The 22,757-nt window shown below is 43.7% G+C and overlaps 1 protein-coding gene across 3 annotated transcripts in view; it reads right to left on the bottom strand.

Annotated features, from left to right (window-relative positions):
- The window catches only part of LOC130521490 (protocadherin-15-like), a 103,678-nt gene that overhangs the window by 63,812 nt on the left and 17,109 nt on the right, over positions 1 to 22,757 (bottom strand). For all 3 annotated transcript variants that reach the window (XM_057025103.1, XM_057025096.1, XM_057025088.1), the window contains exons 2-6: positions 21,254 to 21,404; positions 7,376 to 7,390; positions 6,898 to 6,963; positions 1,987 to 2,147; positions 1,565 to 1,720 (exon numbers count right to left, since the gene is read on the bottom strand). In XM_057025103.1, coding sequence (XP_056881083.1) covers positions 1,565 to 1,720; positions 1,987 to 2,147; positions 6,898 to 6,963; positions 7,376 to 7,390; positions 21,254 to 21,374 — 519 coding nt within the window. In that variant the 5' untranslated portion in view covers positions 21,375 to 21,404. The remainder of the gene's footprint in view (positions 1 to 1,564; positions 1,721 to 1,986; positions 2,148 to 6,897; positions 6,964 to 7,375; positions 7,391 to 21,253; positions 21,405 to 22,757) is intronic.

Genomic DNA, 22,757 nt, shown 5'->3' on the forward strand with positions numbered 1-22,757 from the left:
CAGCCTCGTTAAATTGAATGAACATTAATGCACTGCGTGGTTGGAGGGGGCAAAAGAAGTTGCTCAGACAATAGAGCTGTCTTTTATTTGCAACCTTGCACATTAATCTTACCTACTGCCTAGATCAGAGCAAATCTATTCACCAATTTAAAATTATTGCCTCCACATTTATTTTGGCTGAGCCCAGAAACTATATATTATATGTAAAGTTTTCTCAAATATGCTGGGAATTGAGAGGAAGTAATTATTTCTGTGGGAATAATGAGAAAGAGAAGGGCCGTAGAGGAGGAGGAAGGACAATCAAAGATCTGAGATGTGGTAGAGAAAAGGTGGAGAGGTTGGAAAAGACGGCTTAATGAAGCGCTGGCAGCGGAGAGCCAGGTTGGAAGGAGAGAAGAGCCGGCAGGTGTGGAAGGAAATGCAAAAACTGAGAACGGGAGGGGGCCAAGTGAGCAGATACAGGGAGAAAGATTAGGCTGGACAGGCTGTGGAAGACAGCATAATGAGATATTCTGCTGGAGTTTTCTGCTCTGGCAGCAGGTTCCATGCTTGCTTGTCCACTACAGCCCCGGACTGTGGGACTATTGTAGAAGACTGTGAAGCACAGATTTAGATCTTTGCTATTCAGAAGTCTTATTACACCACTGCCCTTCAACTTTTTTCTGACAGCAAAGCTCCATTTACAATGGTATTTTGATTCAGATTCCACTACATTATGCAACACTGCCACCCCGGTATGCATCATCTGGATATGCAGCATGTAACGCAGGCATTGTTAGCCCCACATGACCCTCATGGCATCATGGGAAAAATCCTGCTGCAGTGAATACAATATTGACTCAGGACAGGACAGAATATCTGTCACTGTCACACCTGCAGGTCCAGAATCAACATTGGTGCAGCATAAATAAAAAGCCTGTTTAGTTTTAGAGCTGCAGAATTAGAATGAATGAGTGCGTAAAAAGACAGGAAGGCGTGGACAACTAATCACAACAGGAAGTAAAATAGCTCCAAAGAACAGCTTCTGAAAGCTTTTACACTTCTCTGCCAGGATTGATCCAGTTCAAGGACGACATGAATCCAAGGAAATCAGGTGAGAGTTCTGAGATGCCACCATCAACTCTTCCTGCAAGTGCTAACAAACGCCAGCAAACAGCTTTAGGTTTTGCCTAAGGAGAGGATCTGAGTCTCCAGCTGCTCCAGCCGTGTTCTACATGCTACAGCTCATCTGTGAGTACAGCTAATGTTTATGAGACTTAAGAGCCAAAACCGACAGCATGATACACACACAAACAATTATGAGTCTCCAGACACCCTATTGTGCAAGTTTTCGTACTGTGGCAGAAAGCTTTGAGGAGACCACACAAACACCATCTAGATGAACCCGAACCCAAAACCAGCTAGGTATGGATGCTAAGGATTAAATGTTTCCAAGGATGAAAAGTTTCAGATGGAATTTGAGCAGGAGCAGCTTGTGTAACAGAGTGTGTTCTCTGTATTTTCCTTGGAGGCACAGTTGATTTGACACAGGAGGATGCAGGAGGATGGACGTGATTAGCTTTACCTCACTCACGGCCACGTAGTAGCGGGGCTGTGTGAAACGGGGGGCGTTGTCATTCCGATCTCGGACAACGATGCGAACTTCGTGTAGAATCACAGTGCCAACCAGCTCATTGGTGCACTGAACCTGGACCACAATAGACTGGATATAAGAGGGAGGCTGGAAAGACAGGAAGACTCCTGTTAAAATAGCATCAAAACAAGTGAAACCATATAAGGAAAGATGGTCCAGAAATGTCTTCCAGCATGTCATTGTGTGGTCTTCATGTCAGATTTCCTCTACACTTTCTCTACTCTACATTATTCTATAGTTTAGGTCTTATTATACTATTAGTTTGACATGGCTAAAATCCAAGTGTACAAGCATTTTTCAGTGTGAATGGGTTTAGAAAATATCCAAATTTGGAACATGTCCAGTTGTCTTACGTCTCTGTCGAGAACCCGTCCTGTGCTGTTGAGGTAAAGTGCTTGTTTCGAAGGTTCTAAGATCACCCAGTGGTTATAGTTGTCCCTCAGGGACAGTGAGATGGTGCGATCTGGACCTTCAGCCACTCCATTTATCTGCATGTTTTCCACCAACAGGGTTCCTGAGTGAAAGCACAGTTCGAAGGTTAAACAGGCAGCAGAGAAACATATCTAAATAAGGATTCAACCTCCCCGGCAGAGAACTTTAGCAGTTAAAAAACCAAATCTCTGCATTTTCTTTGCTGGTAATTAGATTTAGTTTGCAGGGAAGGTCAAGGGCAGTGAAAGCACAGACAGAGTTGAGGACGCGCGTAGTTGAATTTAATGAATACAGCAGATGACACTCTGGGTCCTTTTCTACCAACTGTGTTGCAGCACCTGGAAACCCAGAGTACAATCTAGATATAAAATACTTTAAATGGAACCAATAAATGACTCACTTAAAAAATTTGGGTGAAAAAAACAACTTAAATATGTTTACTCGAGTGGATCCTGACAGATGTGAGCAGATGTTTTACAGAATGGTTTTCCTATCATGAAAATTGCCATTTAAGGAAAAGTATTTGTTTGTCATTGTCTGAATTAGCTCTCAAAATAAAAGCATGCCTGACTGAAAAGACTGATGGAGGGTTCGTTGGGTCTCACGGTTTTCAGTGAAAGTCCAGCTGAAAAAAAACAACTTACAGTTGACAGTTGAGAAAATAAAAAACTCTCCATCTTTGTAACCAAGTTGGCGATCAAGACAACTCTTTGCTTGCGTCACCTGTCCTACTGGCTAACAGCTTTATTCCCGCCACCAATCAGCAACGACCTGTCACATAACGCCAGTGTCTTTGATAAAAGGACGTTGTTGGTCCTGCACTCTCTTAAGGACGTGCATTAAATCAGGAGGAGGGGGTGTTCGCTATTGATCGATCCAGTCAGTGATCACAGTGCTTCTTGTGAGCGGACGGAAGGAAAGACGCACTTTCTTGAAGCTGCTTCACACACACACACACACACACACGCACACGCACACGCACACGCACACGCACACGCACACACACACACACACACACACACACACACACACACACACACACACACACACACACACACAGGCTGGATGACACCAGCACATGATTTAGCAGACATTAATTTGGGTCATGGCCTTCTGGGCTACCATGGTAACCATGACAAATAAACTGGGAAATTAAATAAAACTGGTTTTATTACAAGAAAAAACAGTAGGTGAACCTAGTGTGACTGTTTCTGATGGAATTCACATCTGCGTTTCCTTCTAATGGGATTCCAGACTCAGCCCTCCTCAGATGGAATTGATACGTGCGTGGCGAATACAGAAGCCTGAGTGGAGCAAGAGCAGCACAAAGAGAAAGTGTTCTCCAACAAAGAGAAGTGGAAGGAACACTTCAAGAGAAAAACAAAGAATGGCGTTAAATATGGATTTTATCTGCCATCTGACCTGATCTAATTCAAGGGCAAATGTTTATTCATTAGGCTGAAGGAAGGAAATGAGCATCATAATGAATGGATGATGAAACCAGCTGCTCCCCTCAGTTCTCATCCAGGAACATCTAGATACTTGATCTAATCTTCTATTCTGAAGATATCTTAAAGCAGCTCGGAATATCAAAACTGACGTAATTAAAACATCTTTATTGTGGTATATATTACAATAATATCCTCTAATGGTGGGTGTGGCAATTCTATCACAGGCACTATAACCAGATGCAAAACCTCCAAATTTCACAGGTCATGTGACCACTCCTGTTGCCTGGCCAGACAGGAAGTGACCTTGTCGTGTTTGTGAAGGCTTCAGTTTGAATCTGCTGCCAACCAGCGCGGGCACATCCACCAAATCAACTCCTGTAACGATGTCATATTGTTAACAAATGCCACAGGCAGTCAACATTTCCATTTTATTTGGAACATTTCCATTTTATTTGGAACATTTCCATTTTATTTGGAACATTTCCATTTTATTTGGAAAAGCGAGAGGGGGAAATAAAAAGCTGTGTGTTTAAGCATTTATAGTAAAAAGAAGACAGTTGGTGGGTGTGGGTATGGGTGTGGTGGGCCTGGTTAAAGACGGCTTGTTAGCAACAACACCTGAACATCATCCTGAGCTTGTAGCACCTTCACACTGGGAGCCTGTAACAGATCACGTGTGCACAAGAGCAGAGGCTGCCTCCTCTCCACTAACTCCAGTCACCCTTTTCCTTGATGATATTTAAATGATGTTTCCCAGGAGAAAGAATACAAACGTTTACGTAGCTTGTCACGCTCTTCTCGACATGTTTTCTCTCCTCACGTCTGTTTCTGCCAACCTAAAGATAATCACCCTCGAGCTAGACTCTCTATTAAATCTGCAACAACATTTCACACAGTATTATTCATACACAGCAGCAGCAACCCTGAATTATTCCTCTGCCGCCCTGTCAGGCAGATTAATCCAGAGGCACAGGAGCATGTTTGCGCTCCTGCAGGCACCTTCACAACAAACCCCCTGCACACATATTGTCATCTCCTACTTTATGAACACCGAGGAAGGATTTTACTGTAACGCTGGAGCATTAGATAAAGAAAAACAACCTTACGCTACCCTCAGCCCGTCTGCAGAGGAAAAACAAAACCAGATTCTATGAAAGTGTCCAACCAGCCTCCCTGCGCATCAACAGCTCAGACTAAAACGATGTAATATTTTGCAGATCATTTTTAAATAATGGTAACCAACAGCGACGGAAGCTACAGCCCAGTCGATCTGGTACGCATTCGTTATGCGATGCTATGACACCATTTTAACCGCGTCGGCTCCGTGTCTGAGAAAGGGTTTTGAGTTTATCATTGAGTTCAGTAGACAGTGCACTCTGCTCCCTCTGTGGTCAGCAGGGAGCAGCAAATGAGCGCTTCATTTCAGACAAAGCGCTGGTCCACATGGCAGCGGGTGTGGCCTCACTGGTCCTGCTGGTTTTGTCATGTGGCCCTACTGCAGTTGGACACAAGCAAGTGTGCAGCTAGCGAAGGAGGTTAAGGCATTATACCCCCCCACAGACTGAGTAGAGGTTGGTTTTCTTATAAGTAACTGAGCGCATTTTGTTTTAAGTTTTAACTCCAGCTTAATATCACATCGTCATGCGGCAGACATGACAAGGAGGCGGGACTAAGAAGTTCCGATCAAAGACTTCTCAAACTAAAAAACATAAAAAATGACCAAAGGTTTTACAAGGCTGACAGCGTCCTTAGATAACATTAATGTCCCACTTCAATGTGCTTGAAGATAGTTATGAATTCAGCTGACATTGAGAGTAGAGGCCGATCTGAAGGTGCTCATGTAACAAACGCAAAGCATGCCAGGAATTTCAGTGAGCTCTTTTAAATCCTGTACACAGCCCTTCTAATGTCACCTAAAATCTAGAAAGGACCAGTGCAGACATGGTTCAGGAGGATTTATTTAGCTCTGATGGAGGGACACGTGTTTCTCCAGTACCATGTGGACTAAACAGTGCTGCATGGTAAAGCTCTTGTGCTGAGGTGGATGCAAGCTTAAAAGGTTTTGTTCTGCTCATTCCTAGTGAGGAGAGGGTTGGAAACCTGCACATCCTGCACCGTATCGCCTATATGAAGTTGATGTGCATTTCTAGAAAGAACAATATACCGGAAGACACAACGTAGAAAACAGGGGAAGTAAGTGGATGGAGAGCCTAATGGGAAGCATTAAGCTATCAACACAGGTGGTTATGCCAGCTGAACAGGCTCAGCTCTCTTTTCTGTTTGTCAGTGCAACGCTAATCTCTTTTTGTGTCACTCTGGATTAGAGCGATCAGGTCTCACCGTTTAAACTCTGCTGGTAAATCAAAAAGGCAAACACTGTGACAGGTTTCTGTTTCTGAACGTTACACCACAGGATGGAGATAAGAGGCTGTGTTAATCACAAAGACCAACTTGCTGTGTACGTTTGTCTGCCCACATAAAGTTTTAGTGGCTTTCAGTCAAGCCAGCATAAGCCTGAATATACTCGTGTCCAGAGGAAGGATTAAACTCAACAATTAAAATGTGATTCCTCTCCAAATAACCTCCTCTGAACTTCATAAGCACACAACTCTCTACTTTCTGGCTGAACCATCAAATCAGGAGCCGTTAATTAGCGCTGAAGCTCTTAAAGGAGGCAAAAATACACTGGCAACTCATCCTTTGGTGTTCGGCTAAAAAAGACTCCGAACATTCTGCTGGGTCAAGTTGGCAGCCTGTCAGGAATTCCTGTTTTTACCTCAACTCTCCAAACCTGCTGATTCCTTTAACAGACTACTGTGAGTCTGTGCAAACAAGAAATGACTAAATAAATAAATAAAACAAAAGAATGGCCATAACAATGCTGGAGTTATCTTGGGAAATGTGTTTATTTGCTTGTTAAATGAACCTGTCATGCTGATGCTAAACAGATTGTCACCACTTCAGTCTGTGTTCATCCACTCACACACACACACACACACGCTCATTCTTACGCTGGAGGCAGAACTCACAGGCAGGAATAATCAAACACACAGGTAGACACAGCCCCAGGATCGACACAATGACCTTTGAATCACCCGAGCGAGCGCTAAATACCAGCACTCAAGTATTTTCTCACTCGGGTGCAGCGGCATCCGGAAATGTTGCCAGTAGTAGACTTTTAATATCAAAGTCCAGCTTTGGATTGAGAACGCGTCCCAATCCTGCAGGACTGAGAGCAGACAGTGTGACCCGGTGACTGCTAATGAGCGCAGGTTTCATGCTGCACCAAGCAGCATGTGTTCAGATGCTCATCTCATTGGACAGTGGTTAGCATCTGATTAAAGTCCGACTGGCTGGAACCAGAATAGCGGCATACTTTACCATTAGGGCTTTCTTCATCTATGGCGACGATGGTAGCGGGAGGACCCGACCGGGAGAGTTTACATTCTGGGAAGTGAGAAAAGAAAGAAGATTTATTGTATTAAGCAAGTATTATTGCCTTTATTCAAAAATCATATGGATGATGCCACACATTAAGCCTTTTCTATGCATGTACACAAATGAGAGGGAGTGCAGACCAGCAACAGAGAGGAGAACACAGGAGAAAAGCAGGAAGCTGGTAGTTATCTACGCCTTTTTAAACTCGCTCTCTACTGTTCAGCTGGAATGAAATGTGGCGGAAAAAGAGGTGAGGTTAGGAGGAATGACTGGACGCGTGGGGTGAGCTCTGTTCTCTGCAGTAATGACAGGTGTGACCTCCTGCAGCCATCTTCAGGGGGTCAGTGGGGTTAATAAACTGGCACAATGACGGAACACACACCAAACAGAGAGAAAAACGACGGAGATCTTTTTTTTTTACCCTCATATTGCCAATCTGTAGAAATATCCACAATCCAGCAGGAAGGAGAGAGGAGAAAAGAGAAGGTAGGAAAAAACAGAAGGAAATGTGTTGAATATTGGACCTTAAAAGGCAACATAACAATAGAAGTGGGGAGATATATAGTACACAGAATGCTCTTATCCCTGTATACGCATGTATGTTCCACCTCTAGTCACACCAGGCACAGCTTCTGTGCTCCCAAGATACATGCATATGTGGCCCCTTTAGAGGAAATGAACAAAAATAAGACATATTTTGTCTTTCTGATGGATAGCTGCCCACCTAGCTGACAACGTTCATGGAAGGATAATCGCCTCTTCTGTTTTTTTTGTTATGACATCATAGATTCGTTGTTTCATGCGTCTATGAGAGATGTTCCTCTGTGTTCAGACATAGAAAGTAGGACTCAGAATTACTGTATCTTGGTGTAAAACATGGTTAGATTTTTAATTTGTCATGCCGAGGAGGAGGAGGCACAGAAAGGTTGATTAGCGATCTATGCTGAGTCAAAACTGGAAAGCAACATGCAACAGCAACTCACAATGTACGCTTTTTTGGATGTGCAGGAACTACAAGTCTACACTGCTTAAAAGTTAGCTTTTAGCATTTAACAACAGTTAATATTGTCCTGTTTTCAGATCTCCACTAAGCAGTTCAGCTCAGTTCAGTTCAGTGTGCTCCAACTGGACCCGTTTCCCCAGCAGGGTGCGTAGGATAGACGGCATAAGCTGGTTAAGTAGCACGGCATCATAGCATGAGCTGGTGGAAAAATGATAGAAGAACATGACACAAGGAAGGCCCACTTCGCCTCAGCTTATCAAGCAATATTGAGAAGACTTTAATCTGAATGTGATTCTGCTTTTGGACGCCATTCTAATCAGATCATAAATGATCATAAATGGTCTTCAGAGTTGCTGCTATCCAGTTGTTGCATCTTTATGCTACGTTATCTGCTTCATCATCTTAAACAGTCAGAGGAGGAGAGCTGTTATCTAAAGGAAGAAGACATATATTGGTTTAATGAGAGATTCTGAATTCAGCCAATGTTTTAATGATGTTTTCGAATAATGATGCACTGGTCAGACGCTGCCAAAGCAGCACACAGGGCTACAGTGTTAAACACCCCCTGACAGCTTGTGCAGGTGTGTGCTTCACCAGCCCAGATAGCTGCTCGCAATATTTATGTTTTGATGCCATAAGCTGAACCGTATCAATAAATTGCATCAAAAGACGACGCTGGAGGGACGAGTTGGGAAGATTAAAGCTTGGACAGCGTCTGACCATGTATCTTCATCTGATCGGCTGAGTGCTGGGACTCATGGTAATTATCTGATTGCTTGATACCCTCCAAGATCTTGGTTGGGACACCTCATGTCAGCAATCCAGATAAACTAATGAAGCATGGTACAGTAGCCTCGCGTGCACGCATGGGCGTGTGTGTTAGCAGCGTGAGCAGATGTGCCTCCCTGCACGGCTGCTTCTTATCCTCCAGTGTAAGTCCTCGTCCGTCTTTGGGGCCGCCCGTCTCTCCCGTTTGTCTCCTCATCTGTCTCCCTCTTCTGTCCATCTTGCGTGGCACGTTCGTAAGTGACAAATAAACCCAATCTGTTACCAGGACAACAAAAGTTGCTTAAAAATGTACAGATCAAGTCCAAATGAATAGCATCTAAAGTTTCTATTTGTGATACATTTAAAGGTTGTCGGGCTGAATCCCTCCATGTGTTTGGGTGGAGATGAATTAACTTGCCAAATATCGTTAGCCGCTGCTAAATTAAATCACGTGTTAGAGTCATTTCCTTCCTCCGCATGACTCAAACGTGGCTGTGTTAAAACACACAAGGGAGGAGGTTTAGGCTGAAGAGGTAATTGCAAATGCAAATGCTCTGCTCATTCTTCAAACAACATTTCCACACTGAATGTGTGTGGTTCTAAAGCCCAGTTCTCTTCAGGAAGGTAGCGGATCCTTCACCTCCTTTATGCACTAATTACACACGCTCCTCTTTGAAAGTTTCTGGAGAGAAAAAAAATAAGAATTACTGAAATGACTTTGTGCATGAGTAATTGAATAAATATATCTAATGCCCAGATTCTGTCAGGGTGACAAACAGCTTGTTGGAGGACTGTAACATTAGGGTGAAGGTTATTGTGTTGAAGATGTGGACCTCAGCAGAGCCGGATCTCTGATGAGGTTTTATACTGACAGTATCAGAACTGAAATGTCTTTCCTATCTAAATGCTGTCTGCTAGGAGGACTGACTGAAGACCCGAGGAACCAGCACACACTAGGGAACAGTTCCCTCTTCACACTGCTACATCCACCTGACCCAGCCAACCATGCTCGAGTTCCTATAAAATATACATGCTGAGTCAGTAACTCAATAGCGGAATGGGTGACTGCGTGTGTTGTGTGTGGTGTGTGTGTGTGTGTGTGTGTGTTGTGTGTGGTGCGCGTACTGAACTGGCATCCACTGGTTACTGGTCTTCCACTGGGACAAAGTTGCTCCTGATCACAATAACGCAGCAGAATTAGACTGTCCTCATGCTGTGTTCCAGATTTATTCATGAGCTGTGACACTGAGATTTCCACTCATCAGTAAAATATATTTGTTTGAGTATAAAGACATGTAAATTGAACTTGCCAAGTTTGACTTACTTTTGATGGAGATTTGCATCTGTGTGTTTGCAACATGTTGACAAGACAAGAACAATCTGCCTGTGCAGATGTTGATAAGAAAAAGGAGGAAAAGAACACAGAGACACAGAATCAGGAGCAGATTCAACAGCTGTGATACTCAAATAAGCCAAGATCTCATCTCCTCTCCTCTCCTCTCCTCTTCTCCTCTCCTCTCCTCTCCTCTCTCTCCTCTCCTCTCCTCCACTCAGCAAGCTTCCAGATTCCCAGTAAGTCTTTGTTTTCTCGTCAGCTCCTGAAGCTGATTTAATCAAAAATTTATGGTGCCACATTTGTTCTGTTTCATGCTCCTTGTAATCATCTGTTAGATATTTGCTTGGTTGCAGAAAAACAGGAAAACCCAGCGATCGCTGATGCCAAAACATGCTGGAATTATGTTTACTTTTGCTTTAAAGGTGGGCTTAAAACAAGCAAACAGATGTACCAGCAAGAGTTTTTTCGCTGTTTTTGACCGGTATCCTTATTCAACACTAACTAACTAACTAACTAACAACTAACGAACTAACTAACTAACTAACTAACTAACTAACTAACTAACTAACTAACTAACTAACTCAATTTCATTACAACCCAGTTCATTTTACCCAGTGAAATAATATTTGATATTTAAATGAGAACGGGAGACATGAATGCAAAAGAGGCCAGTCCTGACATGAAATTCAGAGTGTGTCTAATATTGTAGATAAACTTTGGACCTTGGGCAGTTGTCCAGTGTGTGTGTGTGTGTGTTGTCCATTGCGGTATGTCACACTGTTCCAAGGTTTGCAGGTTAATGCAAATTTGTCCAAACTAATCTGCAGATGTCTGTGTAGATTCTCAACCAACCAGATCATAGTTGTCCAAGGTTGTTTTCTGTGTGAGCTGGACTGTTTTTCTTCTCCTTTGAAGACCTTTCGTCTTCTATCCAGAAGGCTTCTTCAGTTCTGAGCTTGCTGGGAACAGAGCTTGAAAATATAGCCCTTGTGGACCATAAGCATGCTAATGATCTGGGTGGTCACGTGAGAGTCGAGTGGCAGGGTCATTGGTAGGGTCGTTCACCTTAGGGCCATTAGCATGCTTATGGTCAACAAGGGCTATATTTTCAAGCTCTGTCCCCAGCGAGCTCAGAACTGTGCAAACCTTCTGGATAGAAGGCGAAACGTCTTCAAAAGAGAAGAAAAACACAGTATAGCTGACACAGAAAACTACCTTGTATAACACTCAGATAATGTACGAGATAATCTGCTAATTACAGCCAAATTATGGTTCAAATGAAGGTGTCGTAGCAGACGTTTGTTCCATTCAGGATAGATTTAAAACTACACATCAGTACATTTCTAACACCACCTTGTGCTATGCAACCCTCCCTCTTACAACCACGACTTACAGAATCTGCCGCAAAGTCTTTCAGAAAGTAACACCAAGGGATGAGGTTGTAAAAGGTTGAAATATGGGAGTGAACAGACGGGGGCCCGTTTTTCTCTAAAAGCGCTCTCGTGTCACATCCTTTTTAAGCTTCCATCAGCAGGTACGCCAATCTACACCTCTCCCCGGGGTCCCATTGCTCTGTGTCTGCCTTTCTCTATCCAAGCAGCCTACATTCATCCATCACCCATTCATCTCTCTATCTATCCCCTTTTCAATCCATTCATCCACGGAGGACGGAGGACAAAACCAGAGAGGAGATGATGCAGGGGAGGCTAGAGCGAAGAAGTGATGGGGCACACTGGCAGCGAAGAGGAGAGAAGGAGATTGTTGCAGAGGAGAGAGTGTGACCTTGTGTTAGATTGATGTATCTCTGGAGAAAAGTGATTGTGGACCCGCTTGCACATGCCCACCCCACACACACACACACAACACACACACACGCACACACCCTCATCGCTGTAAGGATCCCACTTTGTCACTGAGCAGACTGGTCCATTATTCTGACGCTCCCCTGTCCATGTCTGGGAGTGTCAGGTGTGTTCTCGGCGGGTGCAGGGTCGAACACAGCTGACAGTGTTGCTGCCTGAAATCAGGTGGTCAGGGCTGCAAATCTGCACTAACCGCTAACACTGTTATGACTGCTTTGGTAGCCAAGCAACACACCTGCATCACATTCTTGACCAGAGACATGGCTGTTAGCTAAAACAGAAGACATGTTTCCAATATTTCCTTTCGGTAGTCTTCATGCGGGTGCTTTTGCCGGTTGTATACGTGCTATCATCACTGATATGTCACAGCTCTATGCTGAGCACACACTTGACCAGTGTGCTATTCAAATACAGACTGCAGGCTCTTGAAAGTAAAGTAATAAATGTCAAGGACAAGTCTTTTTATAAAGCCTGAAGCAATAAATAAGCTGAGGAAAACTTGGTAAATTGACAATACACAGGGTCAGAAGAAAGAGATGTGTGAGCGTTGCTTACAAGGGTGAAAGACAGGAAACAAATAAACTTCAAAAATAAAGGTTCCAGGAGTAAAGGAAGGGGTGGACAAACAGCAGTCAAGGTAGATCAGCAGAAGAAAGGCTAGAGAAAAAAAATGATGGATTGCAAGAGACATGATGAAGGACAGAAAAGGCACAGGAGGGGGTTCAGGCAGAAACCTCAGCAGCAATAAATATTTAAATCACCTTGAAAACACCAAATCAACACGTCCAAACACCGGCCACCTTCACATGTGCTCAAATATGCACAAATACGTGATAAATCTGCAGCATCGTACTGCCCTGGCACAACTGATGTAAGCAGTAAGCAATCTGTAACATGTGCAACTCCATCATGCTAACAGAGAGGGATACAAATACACAACTAATAATGACTTTAAAATCAAGCTAACAATAGGGACTGTTTTGCCTCCTTGTGAAACATTTTCTACTTCCTGTCAGCAAGATACAGTCTTTGGATTTCCACCAGTAAACTGACTTATAAACACTTTATTAAATAGTTTAAAAGGGAGGGGAAAATATGTTTGAAGCTGCAGAGCGTGGCCAAGAAAAGAAATGGAAAGCAAAAAGCTCAGCACTGACATCCCACATCTGCAGTCAGCTGCAGTCCCAGCTTGTTTGCACACTCTGGTGCAGCAGGTAAAGCTATCAGTGTCAGACAGGAACACTGAAGGATTTACTGTAAAAGTACTGTAAAGCCCCCAGACGAGTGGGACAGATGATGGCGTTCCAAAGACAGATATTTCTGCCCATTCAGGAGGAGAGCGGTGCAGTAGTAACAGTGAGGCTGATGTGCACAGGGCATCACTGATCTACAGTTTATAAACTACTAACCTGAGTCATTTGGACTTGGCTCAGAGGACCCTTTACAGCTGGATGATGAGATGAGAAAATCATAGTGGAAATGCAGATGTGGGGATGCCCAGCAAATAAATATGCACCAGAGAGAAATAAAAATCATTGAAAGAAATAGAAAACGTTAAGAACGTGACATGAAATGGAAACTGGAAATTCCTTCAAATAATTATGAAAAAAAGCTTTACGTTTGGACTGATTTGTTTGACTCTGCCCCTTTTATAAAGCCATGTTCCTCTTTCCATCATCCACGTGAAACTAAAATACAGAAATGATGACGAGCTGAGCGTCACCTTTTTTCCCTTAATTAAATTAGTCACCAAAAAGGAAAGTAAGCTTACTCACGCAACCTGGTTCCCTGCTAACATACTGTGGATTCTCAGCCTATGGGAACGGGTTCTCTGCGATTGCCATACGTAAACTCCAATGACTCTGTGTCTGACAGGCAAATGGCAGCAGTGATCAGACGGCATACCTCTCCCCCTCTCTCTATATAAATCATGGCAGCCTGTAATCTGCATAATCAAGTGTGCATCTTCCTTACTTACTGCAAGGAGGGGAGTGTGCTGTGATACCTCACCTCCGAGTATGGAGCGAGCCAGAGAGGGTACAGTCACATCCCGTCTCTAAAACTAGACAAAAGTTTGAGGGAAAGCCCCGTCTGCCCTCGATATTTCCTCAGTAGAGACTCCATTGGACATGAGGTAGACATGACCTGATTTGAATGGTCTCCCAAAACCCCTGAGTGCTGTAAACCCTTAGTCTCCTTCACAGATCCAGTGGCAGCCATTATTTAGTGGGCTGTGAAATGGGTTTCCCACATAGAATAAAGCCCAGGATACAAACAGCTTGTTAGATCTCTTCAAAACTCCATCTCTCAACGTTCAAGTGTAAAGCACGAGTACAGCCATCAATCATCAGCTCTGACACAGCAATAAGTTGCACTTTTAAATCCTGGTATAAATGAAGGGTTAGCGTCAAGGAACAGCTTGTCAACAACCTCCAGAAAAGTGCAAGGAGGAGGGATAAGCCAGGCTAGCTTACATTTTACCCACATGTTTAGCTGTGGATATGGCCAAAAGCAAAGTGGGATTGAATGCCAGTGATTTCAAGTCATTTTCACCCAGTCTCTCAAGGGACTGCTGAGAGAGGTCGAAGGAAGGAGCTGAGGTTTGGAAACACACAGCCTCCGATGTGCTCCCCTCATAAATTAGCTCACCAGCGGGCGCTGGCTGCCAGCGTCTCTTCCAAAGACAATATGGCAAACAGAGATAGCGGCAAGATAGGAGTTAATTGTGGAGAAACCCCTCGCCTATCTCTAATGCTTTGTAAGAAGGACAACCATTCTGAGATGAAGCACTGAAAAGGGAAAACATTTTTCAATTTGCACCAGTCTTCGAACATTGCCCACTTAGAGTTTTAAAGAGAATCGATAGAAAAAAACCCTAGCGCTCTATACGGTCTCCACCACCCCAGGTAGTAGAACAACAATTGCGCCTTCTGCAGCAATGGCACTTTCTGTTTAACTGTTTAACTGCCACAGCCAAGGCCACGGAGTGGCCAAAGGATTGGACAGTTCCCTGAGATCTGCTGTGATGCAAATTTCCTCCCTCACAATCGGCTCGGGGACACCAGAGTCCAGCTACTGACCCATGTCAACCAGCTTGGTATGATAGGCAAGAAGGAGAGGGACCACGTCAGATGCTCTCACTGCCTGTGCCAAGGATCTGTAGATTTTGTGCTACATGAAAGCAGTAAGTCTTTCCATTTTGCCAGGCAGAGATGGGGCAGCTGTTGAGCCATGACTGTCAGGGTGGTGATGGGAAGCAGCAGAAGGACACACCCCATATCTTACAGAGGACACTATAGTATGGGATATCAAAGCTTAAGTCTTAGTACAAGACATTCCCTGAATATTATACTGGTAATCAAGGCTTTAATGGAGGCTGCAAATAGCAGAACTTGAAAGACTGAACTAAAGGGCAGAACAGGAAAAATCATCATAGAAGGAAAAGAAGAGTTACCAAGCAGAGTCAAAGGGTTTTAATGTGTTTTTGGATAGACCTTTTGCCATGAGTATGGAAGCAGAACTCCCAAGATGAGACAGGATGCCTTTAGATCCTAGTCTAGCACTGTCTGAGAAAATGGAGACAAGAGGCAGCATCACCTCAAAGAGAATGGAACTGTCTCCTCCACCCAGCTCAGCAGCTTAGCCTGCAGATTTGATGATTCAATGGCAACGTTGCTGACCATGACGTTTAGTTTTTGACGTTTTGACATTCATTTTTTAGGACGATTACTGGGTGTTTTGGGACCTGGATTTGTGGGTAAGACAGAGGTTCACCATGCATAACCGAGAGGACCACATGGATTTCGTTGTCTCGGAGACAAAGGAAAGCACCAGATTCCACAATCGTCCAGGTGTGAAGACTTGACTCAGCACCTGTCACTGGTTGACTACGGCATGTGACTCTGAGGTCATTAGGTCACATAAAGGCTCTGCTCAGCCTTTTTTTCTCTCATTTTTGCCTCAGCTCTCCTGCCAAATCTTTCCTACCTCCAATACCTCTCTTCTACCTCCATTATTCTCCACCACTACCTAGTTCTCACTAAATGCTAAAGTCCTGTTCACACGATGCAATTTTACTCTATTCGTAAGGTTGCTGAAAAAACTCAGCGACGATTGGGTGGTAAATGCAAACACCCCAAAGATCCCAGTCAGAGACGACTTGACTCTGAGTTATGAGAAAAACACACCTAGCGTGCCCAATGGGAAGTTGGCATGCATTGATATCGAAAGAGCTAATGTGGAAGTGACCAGAGCAGCAGCAACAGCAGCAACAAGAGCTGTGTGTGTGTGTGTGTGTGTGTGTGTGTGTGTGTTTGAGCATTTCCCGTGTCACTTCTTGCATGCGTTTTTGATAGAAAACGTTGATTGAGAACAAGTAGAGCTGTCGGCCTGTCTTACTAATGGAGAGTCATGCAGTGCGACCACTCTTGTTGCCGACTAGTCGTGTAGTCAGAGCACGCCACCGACCTCAAGACTCTCGACCAGGTGACATTGAGTAGTGTGAAGAACAAAGCAATCCAGAGACTCAAAAGGTTCTGTTTTGTGAAGGCTTTAGCTTGTCTGGTAACAAAAGCAGATACGTTACTTTTCCTCAGGAAAGGCTGAGGAATTATCAAGATACAGCAAAAGAAGTTTAATTAGCTGCCAAACACGAGGTTTACAGGCTAATCTAACTGGAACTGGTTAGCACTGAGCTGCTAACAATGGACCTCAAAGGACTGAGCAGGTTTCCATAGTGTATCAGAAGGATAACACAGCAAACTATGCTTTCAGAGATGGAATTACACCTTTTCCCAGCTTGGCTCCTTCATCAGAATCAGCAGCAAAAAGAGCAACACAACATAGAGTTGGTGGTGCTTATTGTCAAAAGTCCTGTGTATCTGTGCTCAACTGCTCTTCCAGCATTACCTGGCCAGCACAGTAAATTAAAACTGAATTGTAAGAAGGGAGTGGGAATATATAAACCAATCAAATTCTATTTTTCAATGCAATGATTCAAATAAAACTATAAAAATTCAATATATGTGATTCAAATAGTGGTTTTAAATTCTACAATTGAAGTTTAGCAATTCAAGCACTGAGCATAGACCCTTAAATTAATGTTGCATTTGTGCTTTAGTGGGTTGCTGTGATCAATTGGTAGTCAGGTTACAGTTTAGTTGGCTCTGCCACATTGTTCAGTTGATGTAGTCAAGTTTCAATACATGGCTTCAGGGCCGCTTGCATGCTAAACTAGCATGCTTCCTATAATCTGGCACCTCATGAAACACACGCCCCTTATCACATTTTCACATGTGCATGGGACCTCCGCTTGGTAGAGCTTCTTTTTTTGATCTTCTTTCTTCATGGCCTCAAGGACTCGGCATCCTCTTGGACACACATGCACACACACAGACCCACACACACACAAGGTCGCTCATTCCTCTTTTCTACATTCTAGAAGGATTGTATGGTTTTTTTTTTACATATTGTGTTCAGAAGTGTCTTGTAAACCTACCTGCATGCAAACGTGTCCTAATCAGAGTGTTAAATGGACAGTTTTGTATATTTTATGAGACTCATTTAATGAATTGGTTTTCTTTTCTCTTCTCAGATTGACGGTGGCCCTAGCTGATGTAATACTTTGATCCAAGAGCTTAATTCTAAATAATTCTTTTTTGGTAATTATTAATAACTCCTATAGTAAAATCCAAAATGTAATACCAGTAGCAGGTAGACAAAATGTGTTGTCCACACATAGGCTTGGCACAACACAAGCATGGGGGGATGAACAGGATTTATTTCTCCAATTTTGCAGGATGCACCCTTTTGGACACATAGCTTTCATATATTTTATATAAATTTTATGCATATAGGTGTATTGTTGCCAGGTAAATAGGGCACCTGGAGGTTGTAGGTGGCCGGGCTGGTAGCTTAGAAGTGAGCAGAGCAGGTGTGGAATGTTTTAAGACCAAAATTAAATCTGTCACTTTGAGATATACGAATGACCCGTCTATGCACTGATTGAATTTCTTTATATACATTCCAAATTTCAACAAGAAACTATTGTGGTAATCTTAGAAACGAGCCCCAATGCCAAAATAAAACCAGAGACCGAGCTATGCACCTGGGATAATCCCGTTCCTACTAAGGCAGGAATGGCTCCGGCTCAAGAACGGTATGCCCAAAGTTAGTGACTGCAGGTCCCAGAGGCCTCCGGGGCAAAGTGGCAAGTTTGGTCAATAATGTCAAGACTTTGTCGCTTAGGGCAAAACCAAAAGAAGTGCCTGCTGAATTTGACTGAGCTAAACAAGCCAACAACAATTTGGCATTTGGCTGGACAGCGAACAAAGTAGACTTTTGGGTGCATGTCTTGGCTGGAGCTCTACCTTATTTGCTTTTAGCAGTAGGGCGTTTTGCCATCTCGGGATCCTTGCCCACACCAGTAACGGTTATGATAGCTCTTCATGGCTGTTGCCGGATGCAGTAGAAATCAAGGAGAATCCAAGAGCAGAAGGCAGAGCAGCATGAGCAGCATGAGCAGCATACATCAAGAGCAGTAGAAGCATGGAGCAATCAGGATTGATCAGGTAAACGTGGGGACTGAAATACCTGCCCTAATCAGGAGAGAGGGGCATGCCACTGTCAGGGTCCTGGGTGGTTGTCTTGGTGTGCCTTGTTCCTTCTCTGTTCTTTCTCCAGGGGTGTGGTGGATACACATTCCTGAAGCTGTGGCTGGTGACAGTCACACTTGCAGCCAATCGTTAATCAACCGGCTATTTAGGTCCTGGGCTCCTGTTCACCAGTGTTGGATCGTTTTGACAGTGTTGTGGTGAACCTGTACTCAGGTTCTTACCCTTTTTCGAGATTTAAGATTCGTAATCGTGTTCATTCTCTACTCGAGGTCACCACGCCTCCCTCCTTTAGAGAAGGAAGAAGCAGGATTTCCCCTCGCAGCGCTCGAGGCTTCTTTTTGTTTTCAATAAACACTTTGGAGATCTAGTTGGCTGTTTCCTGTCTGCATTCGGGTCCTGGTCAAACTAAACCTTAACAGTGACAATCAATTGATCTGAAATGGCGCACCCTAGGTTGTCTGCCTGAACGAGTTCTGCAGGATTCAGAACATTAATTCTAACTGTTATAGCCTTATCTCTTGAATAAAATGACAACAGGTAATGCCAGAATAACTCTGTGGCTAAAATAAGCAGTGGTGATGTGAGTCTAGAGGTCAGATGCTGCTATTCCTTCAGCCAAGGTGAATCTGAAAGGAAGAGCCACGGCGTACCAGTCACGCTAACTATAAGCAGTTATACTTGCAAAAATGAGGGGAAAAAGTACCCACTGAAGAAACAATAGTTGGTTATCAAGTTGTAGTGGAGCCAGTTATTGCTAGAGCCGTGTCCCACCATGTTTCCGTAGGGGGAAAATGTGCACGGAAGGAGTGCAGATTGGACTGCAGCTGATAATAATTTACACTGGTGTAAAGGAACAATTCCGGACCACCGCATTTGCAGCCATTCATGCATCAGCAATGAGCTGTGATAACACACACATACTCATGCCAAACACACAATATTCAACAGCTCAGGCACGGCACCGTTTCTGTCATCTGCTCTTGTCTCGTTCTTATTTGCAGATAAGTCACATTCAGTTAAAACAATCACCAAGTGCCGCCTCCGTGCCGTACACTTCAGATGAAGTTAGTTGAAGTTACTTTATTCCTGTAACTGGGGAGACTGAACACGAGTTACTAAGGTCACTTATACTGGAGCCAAGGCTCGTTAAAACATACTGGTGTGGATATGACAGAGTAGACAACAACCACGACCAGGCATTCATCCCAAGAGAGGTCATCAAAGAAATACCTGCATATCAGTCGAGAGGAGCACTTACACAAAAATCCAGCTTCTTTAAATTCTTCTAATTTTGTTATTTGTGCATTTGGCAGAGGAAGTTAAACTTCAGAAGTACACATTTTACTCCTGTAACAGCTTTAGTGGACTTGGGAGGTGAGGAGACATGAGAAGTACGTCCAGGGAGACCTGAACTGGAACTGGGATGCGGTGCTCCAGCTCACTGCTCATACATGCCCTCATACTTCTGCATAAACCCAACAAAAGATAGTCAAAGTGAAAAATGTGCTGAGTTCTATGGTACCAGTCTCTGATGCCATCAGTGGGTGTGGTTGCCTCATTTATCAAGCATTTTACACAAAGAGGGACCTTCCTTATGCCTGCCTGAATGCTGACCATGCAGGTTGCATCGCCACCTCAGACCTGGCACGACGGTTTTTGCTACATGTGCAAGACTTTTCCTGCAAATCCATCCAAACCCATTGGCGTGAGGTAAAAGTCCCCCAGCAGGAGCGGATCAGATACACATTGAGGAGTGTATAAGTGCACAAGAACCACAAAACAAGACAGTCACCTCTGTCTTACCCACAAATCCAGTCACACTCGTTACTTTACTGGTTTCAATTTCATCCTAAATCCTTCCTAACTGAACTCATCTTGGGAATCTGGGGATTTCATAAAGTGGGTGACGCCGACATCTCCATCTCTACACCAACGTGCTTGTTTGGACAATTCATGTCACACATATCAGCAGCATACTTGCTTACCTAAGATAAGCAGCATAGCCAGCATGGCTAAAACAAAAAAGCATGTCACAGAGATTCATTTTTTCAGATCACTGCATGTCTGCCATCATTAAAAAGAAATTACACTAAAATCTCTCATAAACCGTGTAACTATTTTATCAGTATCATGTTCACATAGGTGGGATTAACAACTCATGGGAATAAAGATGCAGCTCCACAGATAAATCACTCTTTGGTCTATAACAGTAATTTACCACGTTCATAAAAGCTCTGTCTGGAGGCCCATTTGGACATAAATGGTAGGAAACTGTGGCATCAGATTAAGTAAATAGAACTGGTTTATAAGAGTTATGTCTGAGTTTATGTTTGCATACAACCTGTGGGCATCGCAAGTCAGTAAAAAGATGTTAAAACGTCTTCAAAAAAAATTAAACAACAGATATTTTCAAAAATCCGATAATGTGAGCTGCTGCTTAAATCCCTGAGATAAATGTTGCATTTGCAATCTAGAAAAAGTTGTGCGTTGATCCTCGGCACACAAAAAATAACACGGGAATAATCAATCAGGAAATCGACTCTGATGCTCGTTACTCAGATAAGCCTTATAGGAAAGTTCTGAGCTCAGGTCCAATATTAAAACCCAGCTGAGCAGGGATTCAAGCTTATCTGACCCCGAATTAGAAAAAAGAAGAAGCTGTGGACTGACTTCAAAAGAAGAAGAGAAGGGCCACATAACCAGAGGTTGCCTTTACCTTCTGTATCCTGGCCCAGACAGGCCGAGAGCAGGAGCAGATAAAGGATTCCTATTCCCAAGGAACAGGGCCATCTGACCCGGGGCGGTGTCAGCCACCTCGCTAAGTGCCTCCTAGCCATCTTCACCACCACCTTCCACTGGGCATCCAGCTGCAGAGAGAAGAAAGACACAACTCATTAGTGGCTGCTCAGCATGCACCATTAAAGGCAGCCCTCAAAAGGACCTTAGCTTCAGCGTGGAAGAGTGGAATGGAGGACGGATTATCACGCATGCGAGTCCCCAGTGAAAGGAGCAGCAGAAGTCCTGCGGAGGTAGCAAAACCGCGCGCTGCTTTGGGTGCCGTCGATGCAGAAATCAACTTTGAAAGTAGCGCTTGTGTATTGAAGGCACACTCCATTACACACCTTAGCTGAGGGGCCGTCACGATCTAAGACTCAGATGTAATTTAATATTCATCTGGCGGCTGCTCTCGTGAACGTCGCCAATCTGAAACCTTTGATCAACCACCTTTGTGCTTGTGCATTAAGCTAAATGGAATGCATTAGGTGTGCGTGTGTGCATGTTTGGTGTGAGTCTAATTACATTTCATAAGCAGAATATGTACAGCCAAAGGCAAAATATGCCATTTCTTTGAAGTCAGAGACATTTGAGCGCTGTGTGAGTGTGTACACTTTGGTTTAAATTGTTCTTTTGATTGCTTTGTGGTGAAGCAGCTCACTGCTCTCTTACATCAATACTGCTATGTCATTGGTCCAAACCCTAAAAGTGAGCTGTGATGAGATAAAAGAGGGCACATGTACTCAGTTGAAAATGCTCATCTAGCTGATGATGGTATTTAAGGGGCAGGGAGAGTGCCTGTATTTTTCTTTGGTGGCTCTCCCAAAGTGAGTTTTCAGTCTCATCTCGTCCAACAATGAAGTGTGGTGAGCCCTTGGCGAGAAGGTTCCAGCTCAGCATGGACTCTGCATGAATGTGTGTGGATGGTGTGTGTTCTGTGATGGACAGGTGGCTGCTGGGATGGAACCCAACTCCTCTGATGGAAACAGTTTTCTAGCGTACGATGATATATGGCAGCCTGTCTCTGCGAACATCCCATGCTTGCCTTGCTGATCTCTGCTGAGGAGCCCCAACACCAAAGCATGATGGTCTACCCTCTGCGATGAGCATTGGGAGAGTTGCATCTATTTGAATATTGATCATCATGTTTTCTGCCATCCTTGAAATTTTGTATCTACGGCTCACCAATTAATTTGTGGCCGTTGGAATTGCTTATATGACATCTAGTATGTTTATTTAGATTTGTCTTCTAATAGTCTGAGCCTTAAGAATTTTTTTTTTTCATGTTAGAAAAATATCTTCTGTTTTAGCTGTATTGTACAGATGGTTGTTTGAGGCCAGTTCCATTAAAAACACACATTAGCACTCCACTATCAGAAGCACAACAGCCACTGATACAAAAGGATGCTAGTCTGGCTGAACATTAACCTTTGCCTGCCACTGGC

This window comes from Takifugu flavidus, chromosome 1 (genome assembly GCF_003711565.1).
Source record: "Takifugu flavidus isolate HTHZ2018 chromosome 1, ASM371156v2, whole genome shotgun sequence".
Taxonomy (NCBI): Eukaryota; Metazoa; Chordata; class Actinopteri; order Tetraodontiformes; family Tetraodontidae; genus Takifugu; species Takifugu flavidus.